General features: G+C 42.0%; 1 protein-coding gene across 3 annotated transcripts in view; it reads left to right on the forward strand.

The window, feature by feature from the left end:
• The window catches only part of LOC147122971 (ubiquitin carboxyl-terminal hydrolase 53-like), a 154128-nt gene that overhangs the window by 106053 nt on the left and 31976 nt on the right, over nt 1-16099 (forward strand). Inside the window, exons 2-4 of one of the 3 annotated variants that reach the window (XM_085962874.1) lie at nt 7690-7786; nt 9331-9427; nt 9844-9957. In XM_085962874.1, coding sequence (XP_085819000.1) covers nt 7731-7786; nt 9331-9427; nt 9844-9957 — 267 coding nt within the window. In that variant the 5' untranslated portion in view covers nt 7690-7730. The remainder of the gene's footprint in view (nt 1-7689; nt 7787-9330; nt 9428-9843; nt 9958-16099) is intronic. The other 2 variants (XM_085962884.1, XM_085962864.1) reach the window with 2 other exon arrangements.

Consider the following 16099-nt stretch of genomic DNA (forward strand, 5'->3'; position numbering starts at 1 on the left):
CTTGTCTCTCTGACGGAACAAGGTGTTGGTTATGACGAGGCCATGTTCTAAGCATTTCGACAGGAGGAAGATACCGTTGGAGTTGGCTTTCCCTACCCCCTCTCTGCCGATCACACCTCCCCAGAGGTATGTGTCCTTTCCAACTCTGGGATTAAAGTCGCCAAGGAGGATCAGCTTGTCGCCCGTTGGGACTCTGGACAGGGATTGTTTGAGGCTGGAGTAGAATTCCTCTTTGGTCTCGTCGTTGGTTTCCAGTGTTGGGGCGTACGTACTGATGACCGTAGCGCATTGGTTCCGGGCTAGGGTGAGTTGAAGAGTCACCCTAGATTAATAGGGTAATCCTGAGATTAATACCTTTTTGAGGTCCTGTTTTTTAATCTTTTTCTAGGTTCTGAAACCCTTCCTGAAGGACGTCAATACTTTTTTTTAACCTATACCATTGGGTCCAACATGGACCATGACTTCTGGCTATTCTCCTGCACTCGCTTAGTGATATCCTTTACCCTGGCACCATTTGGGAATCATGTTTGTGGTTGCAGAAATGTCTGTTTATGCCCCTAACTGTTGAATCCCCTATGACTACTGCATTTTTACTCTTTTTGAACCTGTGTGCAGTCAAATCTCCTTTGGTGCCAGGGGTTTGATTCTTACTGCATTCTTCCAAGCAGTCGTTGCCCTCTCCACTATCTAAAACTGAAAACTGTTTTAACGAGTGCCACTGGCTTGGGGGATTCCTGTACTATCTGTGACTTCCTCCTACCCTATCTGGTGTTCACCCACGCTCTCACCTTCTGCGGCAGTGGGGTGACCACCACCTGGAACGTACGATCCAGGAAACTCTTGACTCCCGGATACGCTGTAGTGCCACCAGCTGCTCCTAAAGCTCCAAAATTCAGAGCTTGAGCTCGAGCAACTTGCGGCACTTCTTGCACAAATGGTTATCCACGATGCATGAGGTGTCCTCGAGTTCCCGCATGAAACATAGAAACATAGAAGATAGGAGCAGGAGTAGGCCATTCGGCCTCTCGAGCCTGCTCCGCCATTCAATGCGATCATGGCTGATCATCCAAATTCAGTACCTGCTTTCTCCCCATATCCTTTGATCCCTTTAGCCTTAAGAAATATATCCAACTCCTTCTTGAATATATTTAATGAATTGGCCTCTACTGCCTTCTGTGGTAGAGAATTCCACAGGTACACCACTCTCTGGGTGAAGAAATTCCTCCTCATTTCTGTCCTAAATGGCCTACTCCTTATCCTTAGACTGTGACCCCTGGTTCTGGACTCCCCGACCATCGGGAACATCCTTCCTGCATTTAGTCTGTCCAGTCCTGTCAGAATTTTATAAGTTTCAATGAGATCCCCTCTCATTCTTCTAAACTCCAGCAAGTACAAGTCCAATCGACCCAATCTCTCCTCATACGTCATTCCTGCCTTCCCAGGTATCAGCCTGGTGAATCTTCGCTGAACTCCTTCCATGGCAAGAACATCCTTCCTCAGATAAGGCGACCAAAGCTGCATACAATACTCAAGATGTGGTCTCACCAAGGCCCTGTATAACTGCAGCAAGACATCCTTGTTCCTGTACTCAAACCCTCTCGCTACGAAGGCCAACATACCATTTGCCTTCTTAACCGCCTGCTGCACCTGCATACTTACCTTTAGCGACTGGTGCACAAGGACACCCAGGTCTCGTTGCACTTCCTCTTCTCCCAATCTATTGCCATTCAGATAATCTGCCTTCCTGTTTTTGCCACCAAAGTGGATAACCTCACATTTAGCCACGTTATATTGCATCTGCCATGCTTTTGCCCAATCACCCAACCTGTCCAAATCATCCTGGAGTTTCTCGGCATCCTCCTCACAGCACACACGCCCACCCAGCTTTGTGTTGTCTGCAAATTTGGAGATATTGCATCTAGTTCCCTTGTCTAGATCATTAATATATATTGTGAATAGCTGGGGTCCAAGGACCGGTCCCTGTGGTACCCCACTAGTCCCTGCCTGCCACTCGGAAAAAGACCCGTTTATTCCAACTCTTTTTGCTTTCTGTCTGCCAACCAGTTCTCTATCCAAGTCAATACCTTGCCCCCAATCCCATGTGCCTTAACTTTACACGCTAATCTCTTATGCGGGACCTTATCAAAAGCCTTCTGAAAGTCCAAATACACCACATCCACTGGTTCTCCCTTATCTATTTTACTAGTTACATCCTCAAAAAATTCCAGTAGATTAGTCAAGCACGAGTTACCTTTTGTAAATCCATGTTGACTTTGTCCGATCCTGTCACTGTTTTCCAAGTGCTCTGCTATTACATCTTTTATAATGGACTCTAGCATTTTCCCCACTACCGATGCAGGCTTACCGGTCTGTAATTCCCAGTTTTCTCTCTACCACCTTTTTTGAATAGTGGGGTAACATTAGCTACCCTCCAATCCATGGGCACTGTTCCAGATTCCATCGAATGTTGGAAGATGATCAGCAATGCATCTACTATTTTTAGGGCCACTTCCTTAAGTACCCTAGGATGTAGATTATCAGGCCCTGGGGATTTATCTGCCTTTAATCCCAATTTCCCTAACACCATTTCCCTACAAATACTGATTTCTTTCAGTTCTTCCCTTTCATCAGACCCTATGTTCCCTGACATCTCTGGGAGGTTATTTGTGTCCTCCTTTGTGAAGACAGAACCAAAATATGTATTTAATTGGTCCGCCATTTCTTTGTTCCCCATTATAAATTCCCCTGATTCTGTCTGCAAGGGACCTACGCTTGACTTCACCAATCTTTTTCTCTTCACATATCTATAAAAGCTTTTACAGTCAGTTTTTATGTTCCCTGAAAGCTTACTCTCATATTCTATTTTCCCTTTCTTAATTAATCCCTTTGACCTCCTTTGTTGAATCCTAAACTGCTCCCAATCCTCAGGTTTACTGCTTTTTCTGGCCAATTTATATGTCATCTCCTTGGATCTTATGCTATCCCTAATTTCCCTTGTTAGCCACGGTTGAGTCACCTTTTTTGTTTTATTTTTATGCCAAACTGGGATGAACAAATTCTGTAGTTCATCCATGCGGTCTTTGAATGTTTGCCATTGCCTATCCACCGTCAACCCTTTGAGTGACGTTCCCCAATCAATCCTACCCAACTCGCGCCTCAGACCATCGTAGTTTCCTTTATTTAAATTCAGGACCCTAGTCTCTGAGTCAACTATTTCATTCTCCATCTTAATGAAGAATTTGATCATATTATGATCGCTCCGACCCAAGGGGCCTCGTACAACAAGATTGCTAATTAATCCTTTCTTGTTACATAATACCCAGTCTAAGATGTCCTGATCTCTGGTTGATTCCTTGACATATTGGTCCAGGAAACCATCCCGTAAACACTCCAGGAATTCCTCCTCCACAGTATTGTTACTAATTTGGTTAGCCCAGTCTATATGTAGATTAAAGTCACCCATGATGACTGCTGTGCCCTTATTGCACGCTTCTCTAATTTCCCTTTTAATGCCATCCCCAAGCTCCGCATTACTGTTTGGAGGTCTATATACCACTCCCACTAACGTTTTCTGCCCCTTGGTATTTCTCAGTTCTACCCATACAGATTCCACATCATCAGAGCTAATATCCTTCCTTACAATTGTGTTAATCCCTTTAACCAGCAATGCTACCCCACCTCCCTTTCCTTTTTGCCTATCTTTCCTGAATATTGAATACCCCTGGATGTTGAGTTCCCAACCTTGGCCACCCTGGAGCCATGTTTCCGTAATCCCAATCAAATCATATTCGTTTACCTCTATTTGCGCAGCTAATTCATCCACCTGGATCATCGCATGGAACAGGATGTGCATGCAATGGAACCCTGCTGACTTGCCATGATAGTCAATTCACTGACCTCTAAATCACTGAGACCTTGACCACTAAATCACTTGACACTGAACTCTTTTATATATAAAAAAAAAGTCTGACGCTGACCTCTAAGAGAGTAAGGGGGAAAAATTCAGTTGCTTTGTGCCTTCTGTTAGTGCCCTAAGAGGGTGCTATTCGGGCGCAAAGCATCTAGCGCCCGGGCGCAACGAAGTTTGCGCCGCTCGTGAAATTGACCAGACATTTTGCGGCGGAGCTAAACACTATCGCCACGATCTCCTGCGCCTGCAGATCGTGACGTCAGTTGAGTGTGTAGCGCCTCCGACCGGATATTGAGTGGCGCCCCCTGCCTTTCCGCCTGCTGCTAGCAACGACAGGTAGAGGAGAACGTTTTGCAGTCGGGAAGGGACTGGGGGAGCGCTTTTTAAAGGCGGCCGCTTCCTGCCCCTCTTTGTCGGCGACATTTTTGCGCCACGCATTGAGAGAGAGAGACTTCTGGAGAGATTCAACTGTGTGAAGGAGTTTTGGGTACTGAGCAGCACTTGCTGGTTCATTTTGATTTGATCTTCCTTGCATCGATTTAGAAGCGACTATGAGGGCTGCACTCTGAGCTCTTTTCCTGGGCCTCTCTATTCTTTCCAGCAGATTTGATGTACAGGTCTCTCCAGGTCGAGATTCAAGGCTGCAATGAGCAGGGTGTGGATGGAGAGCAAGATCGACCCTCTTTACGAATTGGATGGTGCCAGTGTGTCTGTGTTCCATTGCTGACTGACATCACATGAGCTTCGCCAGTGCGCTGAGGTGGCGCTCAGCGTTGGCGCCTTGAGAGGTGTGTGGCGCCTGATTTAGCGCTCCAATCACCTCCAGGGGCGATAGAAGCCAAGTTTGCAGTCGGAGGCGATAATTAGCGTCGGCGCTAAACTTTGCGCCTGGCCGATAATTACACCCCAAACGGGGCGATACCGAATTTCTCCCCCATTGATACTAAAATAGTAAAATTAACACAAAACACTGGAATTGATATGTATCAATGTAAAACACAATGGAAACTACCATCATTGAATTATCAACAACCGTGAAAAAACTAATAATTTAATGAAACAAACTAACACTTGCCTGTTACCCACCAGTCTGCTCGGTCTACTGCAGTGGTGTCACCATTTGAATTTCTTTCTCCGTTTTCTGTGTTCAGCTCGCACTCTAACTTGCTCTCTGCGCTCTTGCTGTCTCTTCGCCTCCAGTTCTCCCGCTTTTATCTGTTGGCTTCTTGCACTGTTTCCTCTCCGGCTCGCTCTCAAATATTGTAAATTATTAGTTTAATTTGAAATTGCACGTCTGGTCCAGTGGCATGGTTGTGTTCCAGGAAGGGCTCCTGTGACGCAACTTCGGATTCATACAAGAATCTACAAACATTGCGACAAACAGACGCCAGAGATCGATCATCAGCATATTGGGTGTAGTGGAGGATGGATTCCCATAAGGAGCTATCCAAATCAGAATTTAGTTAATCAAATTGGGGAGATAGTTTGATGCTGGGGGAGCACCATTGTCCTAAGCTTCCCAAACAGTGCAAATTCTCACAAGACCAGGTAAATTTAAAGATAAGAGGAGAAATTACAAGGAGATCTCTGTCCTAAGGCGGCATATAAAGTGCAGCATAGGCAGAAGCAAAGCACTAGGAAGAAATCAAGATCTAGGGGTATAGTGGACATAGTTAAATCTGCAGTCAAAGGTAATAAAGATTAAAGTAAACTCAAAGGCTGCATGTAACAGAAGGTTAATTAAAACGGGACAAATGAAAGAGACAAAGAAAGATAGGGGCATATGTATAAAGCAAAAAGAGGTGAACAAAAAAAAGTAAGATTTAAAAGGCAACAGAAGATAGCAGTAAAAGTAAATGGAAGTTGCAATGTATATTTGTTGTAGAATGTTTACAAATAGCTGGGCTACAAGATGTGAAAATGCCTACTGATCAATATGCTTAAATAAACTGTTATGGCTTTAGAGAGGTAAGTACAAGGACAAACACAAGTGAGGGATTATTGAGGGCAAATGGAAATTGTTAGACTCTAAGTGGGTCACTACAGGTCAGTGGATGGTCCAGACTTTCACTGGAACATTGAGGCAGCTACTAAAAATCAGTTAAATTATCTGGGGGCAGGGGAGACGAGATTCAATGAAATGAAGGAACAACTAAAGCAAATGGATAGGTGGCTGTCTGTAGCATGTGAGCATCTGCATCCCAGCTGATTTGCAGATTAAATTCATCTTTATCTTAGCTGCAGTTTTCATCAAATATTACCTGTTTGTCAGACTACGATCCAGAGCCATTCCAAGATGATTTGGGAAGTCATTGTGCCTGTTTACCATAAAGAAGATTTAAACACAAGATCCTATTTGAAAGTGGGGTGGATTTAAAAAGTTTTTCAAAAGGCAAGTGTGCATGTAACTAGAATGGTTGAGCTATTTGGTAACATTTATTTTTGTGGTTTCTGAATAGAATTAGTATAACGGAATTCGCTCTTCAAGTGAGAAAAGCTGCCCCGCACTTCCCAAGAATTTGTGTTCACAGATTTTGAAATATTGCATGTGACTTCTTGCCTTGAATAGCTTTTAATAGCTAACTATCTCTGATTTTGTTCTAGTTGGTCCTGAGATAAGTCCTAAACATGTTTTCAGCAATTCTTTTTCAGTTGCATATCCGAATATGTTAAAAAAAACAAAAAAAAAAAACACACTTTTTAAAATCTCCAGACAAAGAATTGGCCAGCTTTGAGTAAATTTTGGCAATATTATTGAGTCATAACCAGGCTGGCTATAGATTTCACAAGACTTTGCCATCAAGCTCTTTCCTCTATTAACTGCTGCAACTGGCTTCTCATGTAGTAGTTCTTCCTTTTAAGTTCACCTGTACACAGTCCCATTGTCTCAACTTTGCCTTCCCTTGGTGTTTTCTTAGCCATTTCATTAGCTCCTGAAGCTACATAACACCAGCCCATTGCATTCCTTAATAGCATTGGTCATTAGCTGGTACTCTATCTTCCATGTACAGCATGTCCCAAGAGCATCGGCCACTACTTTTGTCTTTTATCTTGGCACCAAATAAAATAATTGATCACACACTGCCCTCTTACACGCTCTTTCTCAGTTTGTGTATTTCTTCTTCAGTGTGGTTTCCATAGTCCATTAAATACTTCCAACTAGAGCAACATGTTTCTTAACCTCTGAGTATATGGCTTCATACCACTTCTACCTCCGTACCATCACTGTTTGCATGTTTTTTTTTGTTGTTTTTTTTTAAGTGTTCCTTCATTCTTCTGTGTTGTTCTTCATTAAACTTTGGAAACTTCTATCCTTCATTACCCAACTCCTTAAATATTATAACAACTAAAAATCAGACGCTGCCTGACCTGGGTATTTCCAGCATTTTGTGTTATTTAAGAATCCAACGATAAGGGTAACATCACTCACTTTTTCCCAGGTCCTAGCATATTTTTATACCTTCAATCTCACAGCCTTTGGTGCTGCTACATTCACTTACCATGACTGTATTGAACGCGATGAGTGATTATTACAGCCCTGATCACTTCTGTCCACTTCAAACCATTTTTTTCTTTGAGTTCTTACTTATCTTTGTCTTGTACATTTCCTTGAGCAGTTTGGTAAATTTTCCACGCAACATCTACCCATACATGATTAAACATTGAGACAGATCCACGTGGACTTTGGGGATGGAGATATAAATGAGGCTAAGATACAACAGCAGGTCCAAACAAAAATAGAAAACCAGTGGTTGAACCAAATGTCATCTGTCTGATAGGAAAGGTTAAGAAAACAATTGACAGATGGTGTGATTTGGACATGGACAGCAGATGTGTCATGCAACAATGGCTTAAAAAGCAGCGAGAATGTCAAAGGTAAGACATGACTGTGAAGAGGTTTTAGAGAGGAAAGTAGCAAAAATGAAAAAGTGAACAGAATGAGAACTGATTTTAAATTAACTCAGTGGGGGAAAAAAACTCTGAACAAGGGTTTAAAAAAAAGCATCATGTGATGAGGAAGTATCTTGCATGAATTGGTTCCAGAAATTATTGAACAGAAAGATGCTGTTCAGATAATGGCTTGTTCTTCAGCATCTTCAACACAGTTTTTCAGAGACTGTTGCCTCCTTCATGCAGGTCAAGTGTCTCTTGTCTGTCTCCTGTAATGTATTTTACGTCATAGGATATCTGCAACATTTCTTTGATTTATGATTAAATTCAGCTCCTTTTGTGTGCATCTTCCTGCAATTTTAGTCTTTTCTATAACTCTTGCATCATTGCATTAGATTTACTAGGACTTCTTCTGGTTTGTTGATTTGTCAAGGCTAAACTGGAAAACATCCAGATTGGCTGCCACCGGTCCTAAACTGGGATCCTGCACAAGTCAATATACCTTCTTTTTGAACCTCTTAGTTCAGCCATGGCTCAGTGGGTAGCACTCTCGGCTCTGAGTCAGAAGATTGTGGGCTTAAGTCCCACTGCAGAAACTTGAGCACAAAAATCTAGGCTGACACTCCAGTGCGGTGCTGAGGGAGTACTGCATTGTCAGATGTGCTGACTTTCGGATGAGACGTTGAACAGAGGGCCCCGTCTGCGCTCTCGGGTGGACTTAAAAGATCCTATGGCACTATTTCAAGAAGAGCAGGGGGGGGGGGGGGGGGGGAGTTATCCTCCGTGTCCTGGCCAATATTTATCCCTCAAATATCCTCACTAAAGCAGATTATCTGGTCATTATCACAGTGCTGCTTGTGGGAGCTTGCTGTGCACAACATTACAACAGTGACTACACTTCAAAAAAGTACTTCATTGGCTGTAAAGCATTTTTGGGATGTCCTGAGGTCATGAAAGGTGCTATATAAATGCAAGTCTTGCATGTAATCTTAAACTTGGTCATGGAAGACTGCACTCTGCATGGCTAGTGACATTCAGACACTAGTTATGAATCAATCGTATTTAATTTTGCAATAAAATTGAATAGTTTTCAGGCTGGATTTCCTAACTAAGGTAATTTCCTTGGGCATCTTTGAAACAGCAATCCATTGCCAAATCAGTTAAACTGTCATATGGAGCAACCACATGTTTACCAAATGCCACTAGCATGAATTATGTTATGAAAAGGGGGACAGGAAGGAATTGAAGAATTCCAAGGACATTAATCTGCTAGAGTACTGCTGAATCAGATGTATTTAGAAGGAATGCTGTAGAAAAGTTGATGTGGAGTTAACCAGCTTTTCCTGTTGATACAGCTGATTGGAAGTTACTGAATTTCATTATATCTATTTGTGAAGCACCTTGGGGTGTTTTTTTTATGTTAACAGGCACTATATAAATGCAAATAATGACCATAGCCAAATCTGCAATTATCTTTACTTCTGATTCCTGTTGGATCTTTTTAATGCTCTTTGATTCATTTATGAAAGATTGCCTCAGGACTCTCCGAACATTATGCAAGGAAACATCTGTCTTCACTCTGCACTACCATTTTATATTAAAAGAAACCTTCCTTGTACCAGCAGTGTAAGTTGAAGTTAAATGTGAAGGCAAATGCTGATGCTTGGAACAGATTTGTATCTCCGATTTCAAATGTTTGTAATTTCAGTGGAAATTTTAACAGGACATGTATATAGTTGTGACCTTTATTTGAAGAGAGTCTGTTGCTCCACTAATGTCTTATATTGAGTGACATATATGTGGATTTGACTCATCTGTTTTCTCTCATTTTTCTATTGATTTTAATTGTTGCCTAAAGTTATCAACAGATCTTGAGGAAAAGGGTACATTTTAATCTTTCAGTGCTTCTGGTGTTCAACCATAATGGGAATTCTCTGCTGTGAGCACTAAAGACAATAATTTGCCCTAACTATATTGGACCTGGAATCATGCCCATGTTTCTGATGCTAGCATCACAAAATTTCACTTTAATTTCCTTTTAGGAGAATATTTTGGAGAGAATTCACTTGCACATCGTCTCAGACACTGAAATGGATACATGCACTGCTAAGTCTTGCATCACCCACCAGAAGTTTGCCATGACGCTTTATGAGCAGGTGAGATATGAAAATTTTTATGCAGAATAAATACTATATAACTAAATATATGATCTATATGAAAAACAAAAGTGACAGGCAGAGAAATCAAGGGTTTAAATCAAACATGGCCACAGTAAATAATAATTCTAAAAGATCTAAGAGCATTAAAAAAACAAGCCTGAAGGCTTTGTGTCTTAATGCGAGGAGCATTCGTAATAAGGTGGATGAATTAGCTGCGCAAATAGAGGTAAACGAATATGATATGATTGGGATTACGGAAACATGGCTCCAGGGTGGCCAAGGCTGGGAACTCAACATCCATGGGTATTCAATATTCAGAAAAGATAGGCAGAAAGGAAAAGGAGGTGGGTAGCATTGCTGGTTAAAGAGGGGATTAACACAATTGAAAGGAAGGATATTAGCTCTGATGATGTGGAATCTGTATGGGTAGAACTGAGAAATACCAAGGGGCAGAAAACGTTAGTGGGAGTGGTATATAGACCTCCAAACAGTAATGCGGAGCTTGGGGATGGCATTAAAAGGGAAATTAGAGAAGCGTGCAATAAGGGCACAGCAGTCATCATGGGTGACTTTAATCTATATATAGATTGGGCTAACCAAATTAGTAACAATACTGTGGAGGAGGAACTCCTGGAGTGTATACGGGATGGTTTCCTGGACCAATATGTCGAGTAACCAACTAGAGATCAGGCCATCTTGGACTGGGTATTATGTAATGCGAAAGGATTAATTAGCAATCTTGTGCGAGGCCCCTTGGGTCAGAGCGATCATAATATGATAGAATTCTTCATTAAGATGGAGAGTGAAATAGTTGACTCAGAGACTAGGGTCCTGAATTTAAATAAAGGAGACTACGATGTATGAGGTGCGACTTGGGTAGGATTGATTGGGGAATGTCACTCAAAGGGTTGACGGTGGATGGGCAATGGCAAACATTCAAAGATCGCATGGATGAACTACAGAATTTGTTCATCCCAGTTTGGCATAAAAATAAAACAAAAAAGGACTCAACCGTGGCTAACAAGGGAAATTAGGGATAGCATAAGATCCAAGGAGAGGACATATAAATTGGCCAGAAAAAGCAGTAAACCTGAGGATTGGGAGCAGTTTAGGATCCAACAAAGGAGGACAAAGGGATTAATTAAGAAGGGGAAAATAGAATATGAGAGTACGCTTGCAGGGAACATAAAAACTGACTGTAAAAGCTTTTATAGATATGTGAAGAGAAAAAGATTGGTGAAGTCAAGCGTAGGTCCCTTGCAGTCAGAATCAGGGGAATTTATAATGGGGAACAAAGAAATGGCAGACCAATTAAATACATACTTTGGTTCTGTCTTCACAAAGGAGGACACAAATAACCTCCCAAAGATGTTGGGGAACACAGGGTCTAATGAAAGGGAGGAAGTGATAGATATCATTATTTGTAGGGAAATGGTGTTAGGGAAATTGATGGGATTGAGGGCCGATAAATCCCTAGGGCCTGATAATCTACATCCTAGGGTACTTAAGGAAGTGGCCCTAGAAATAGTAGATGCATTGCTGGTCATCTTCCAAAATTCGATAGACTCTGGAACAGTACCCATGGATTGGCGGGTAGCTACTGTTACCCCACTGTTCAAAAAGGGTGGTAGAGAGAAAACGGGGAATTAGACCGGTAAGCCTGACATCGGTAGTGGGGAAAATGCTAGAGTCCATTATAAAGGATGTAATAGCAGAGCACTTGGAAAAAAGTGACCGGATCGGACAAAGTCAACATGGCTTTACAAAAGGTAAATCGTGCTTGACTAATCTACTGGAATTTTTTGAGGATGTAACTGGTAAAATAGATAAGGGAGAACCAGTGGATGTGGTGTATTTGGATTTTCGAAAGGCTTTCGATAAGGTCCCGCATAAGAGATTAGCGTGTAAAATTAAGACACATGGGATTGGGGGCAAGGTATTGACTTGGATAGAGAACTGGTTGGCAGACAGAAAGCAAAGAGTTGGAATAAACGGCTCTTTTTCCGAGTGGCAGGCAGTGACTAGTGGGGTACCGCAGGGATCGGTCCTTGGACCCCAGCTATTCACAATATATATTAATGATCTAGACGAGGGAACCAGATGTAATATCTCCAAGTTTGCAGACGAGACACAGCTGGGTGGGCGTGTGCGCTGAGGAAGATGCCGAGAAACTCCAGGATGATTTGGACAGGTTGGGTGATTGGGCAGAAGCATGGCAGATGCAATATAACGTGGATAAATGCGAGGTTATCCACTTTGGTGTCAAAAACAGGAAGGCAGATTATTATCTAAATATCAATAGATTGGGAGAAGGGGAAGTGCAACGAGACCTGGGCGTCCTTGTGCACCAGTCGCTGAAAGTAAGCATGCAGGTGCAGCAGGCAGTTAAGAAGGCAAATGGTATGTTGGCCTTCGTAGCAAGAGGGTTTGAGTACAGGAACAAGGATGTCTTGCTGCAGTTGTACAGGGCCTTGGTTAGACCGCACCTTGAGTATTGTGTGCAGTTTTGGTCGCCTTATCTGAGGAAGGATGTTCTTGCCTTGGAAGGCGTGCAGCGAAGATTCACCAGGCTGACACCTGGGATGGCAGGAATGACGTATGAAGAGAGATTGGGTCGATTGGGATTGTACTCGCTGGAGTTTAGAAGATTGAGAGGGGATCTCATCGAAACTTATAAAATTCTAACAGGACTAGACAGACTAGATGCAGGAAGGATGTTCCCGATGGTCGGGGAGTCCAGAACCAGGGGTCACAGCCTAAGGATAAGGGGTAAGCCGTTTAGGACAGAGATGAGGAGGAATTTCTTCACCCAGAGAGTGGTGAACCTGTGGAATTCTCTGCCAAAGAAGGCAGTAGAGGCCAATTCATTAAATATATTCAAGAAGGAGTTGGATATATTTCTTAAGGCTAAAGGGATCAAGGGATATGGAGAGAAGGCAGGAACAGGGTACTGAATTTGGATGATCAGCCATGATCTCATTGAATGGCGGAACAGGCTCAAGGGGCCGAATGGCCTACTCCTGCTCCTATCTTCTATGTTTCTACGTAGTAGGCTTTGAAGAAATACAGATTTCTTAACTTTATGATGGCAAATGCTGTGTGAGGCATCATGTGGGACAGAAAATTGCAGCAATGTACAGTATATGTAAATGTGTAAAAGCTTTTGCTTTGGAGAACTATGGTTATTGTACTGAAATAGTATTCTGATTTAAAAAAAAAGTTATTTAACATTCGCAGCTTTCCTTTGCATCACTGGAATGTACTGATGGTTTTGGAGCAATAGAATTTTTTTGAATTAAAAGTAACCATGCACTCAACAAAAAAAAAAGGGAAAATCAGTCACAGTTCCCTTCTATTTTTGATTCCATGTTAGTAGATCATGTGCTCAAGTCGTTGTGGTTTGCACACATTATCTAGGCTGACACTTCAGTGCAGCCCTGAGAGAGTGCTGCAATGTTGGAGGTGCTGTGTTTTGGAATAGATGTTAAACCGAGATCCCATCTACCTGTTCTCATTGTGTCCTAGCCAGCATTTATCACTCACTGACTACCAAAACAGATTAGCTGGTCATTTATATCATTGAGGTTTGTGGGACCTTGCTGTATTCTGATTGGCTGCTGCATTTGCCTATATGACAGCAGTAAACTACACTTCAAAGGTAATTAATTGATTGTGTAGAATTGTGTTTATCCTGGGGATATGAAAGCTGCTTTATAAACACATTGATTTGTCCTTCTTTCCAGGTGAAGCAAACTAAGGTTGTTGCATGAAGTCGTTTTGTACGTTTTCACCAAGCATTGTAATAATCTGAGCAGATAAAATAATGCATGCTTCAATGCTGGAATGCTGCAAATCAGCTTGAATGTATGTCTTAAGAATCCTTATAGGAGTTTCTTTGGTGGACTTCTGATTATATGAAGCAGAATCCTGGATTACCTACATTTTTACAGTAATCCTTTCAAAGCAGCTCAGTCTCCACATACGAATTTTTTTTCCAACTTGCTGTTTGATTCCTTTTTCTGACTTGTGCAGCTACTTTAATTTTGTGTATGTGTTATGTTATCCTTGTTGCACAGGAGGTCTTGTGCTTTCTCTGGTCAAATTAGTATGGGTTTGTTCAGGACAAGGTCTTGTATGCGACCAAGTGGGGGAAGATTACTTAACCACTGGCATTGTTAAGATGTAAATTGCTTGACAAGCTAATGCTCCTCATTGTGTGATGGCAATTTTATTTATACGAGGAGCTTGAACTTCTTTCAAAGATTGAGGAAGAGCATCCCCTGCAATGCTTAATGTAACATTGGCCCAAAAATTGCAGTCGGCGGCATAGCTACAGAGTACACCGCCGACCTCCGAAAAGAATACGAACTTACCTTATGCGAGGCCTAGAACGTAAACGTGCAGTTCGGCGCTGCAGAGTTGTGCGCAGCGTATTAAATCACGAAGACCAGGAGAGCAGCGTACAGCCTATATGTAAGGGAAGACATGTCCACAAAAGCTCTCAAAAGTAAGCAACGCCCATAGAAACTTCTTTCAGTCTCTTCCATTGAAATTACACTTTAAAAACTATTAAATACTTTTAATTAAACTGGTACTTGGACTTATTTCATATCAGCATTTTGTTAAAATTATGCAACAAAATATCATCTGTTTTCCACTTGAAGGTTAGAAAAGATCATTTGAGGTCAATGGAAAGATTCTTGTTGTTTGACCGTTTACTAAAGTGAAATAAATCCTTCAGCGGTTAAAACCGTTTCTGTCACTTGGGAAGTGTATTAAACGTTATTTATATTTCATACTAAGAAACTTGTTCCTTTTCTTATTTACACTAAGGAACGTTGTAGAGTGTTTTGCTCACCCAAAGAATTACTTGTGCTGTACTTCAAACATCCCGGCTTTTTAAATTAAAGATGTGTTTGGTGTATTTTATGTAAATCAGGTAAGTTTTTTTAAATTCTTTTAATGCTAGCATTTAATATCCTGTCAAAGGTCCTTTAGTGAGAAAAGATGACGGATTGAGATTCAACAGCACTGACGGACGTTTTGATTTACTATACACCATGCACGTAGCACACTAGCTGTGGGACAGCTTTAAATGTATTATATAAAATAATTAAATAGCAAAATGGTTTTATTTCATAAGAACATAAGAAAAAGGAGCAGGAGTAGGCCATTCAGCCCTTCGAGCCTGCTCTGCCATTCAATGAGATCATGGCTGATCTTCTGCCTCAACTCCATTCACCGGCCTTATCACCATATCCCTTGATTCCTTTACTAGTCAGACATCTATCGACTTCTGTTTTGAATGTACCCAATGACTGAGCCTCCACAGCCCTCTGGGGTGGAGAATTCCAAAGATTCACTACCCTCTGAAGAAATTTCTTCTCCTGTCATCTCATTCCTGAATGGCCTAGCCTTTATCCTGAGGCTGAGGCCCCTGGTTTGAAACTCCCCAGCCAAGGGAAACATTCTCCCAGCATCCACCCTATCAAGCCCTGTAATAATTTTGTATGCTTCAATGAGATCCCCTCTCATTCTTCTGAACTCTAGTGAATACAGGCCTAGTTTACTCAATCTCTTCTCATACGACAGTCCCGCTATCCCAGGAATCAATCTCGTGAACCTTCGTTGCACTCCCTCTATATGGCAAGTATATCCTTCCTTAGGTAAGGAGACCAAAATTGTACACAGTACTCCAGGTGTGGTCTCACCAAGGCCCTATATAATTGCAGTGAGACTTCTTTACTCCTGCACTCAAATCCTCTTGTAATGAAGGCCAGCATACCATTTTCCTTCCTAATGGCTTGCTGCACCTGCACATTCACTTTCAGTGACTCATGTACAAGGGCATCCAGGTCCCTTTTGAGCATCTGCATTCCCCACTCTTTCACCAGTTAGGAAGTACTCTGCTTTTCTGTTTTTTCTACCAAAGTGGATAACTTCACATTTATCCACATTATATTCCATCTGCCATGTTCTCGCCCACTTACTGAGCCTGTCGAGATCCCTTGAAGCCTCTTCACATCCTCTTCACAGCTGACACTGCCACCTAGCTTTGTATCAACAACAAATTTGGAAATGTTACATTTAGTCCCCTCTTCCAAATCATTGATATAGATTCTGAATGGCTGGGGCCCAA

This window comes from Somniosus microcephalus, chromosome 2 (assembly GCF_052327205.1).
Source record: "Somniosus microcephalus isolate GS21.2 chromosome 2, FLI_Smic_1.0, whole genome shotgun sequence".
NCBI classification, from domain to species: domain Eukaryota; kingdom Metazoa; phylum Chordata; class Chondrichthyes; order Squaliformes; family Somniosidae; genus Somniosus; species Somniosus microcephalus.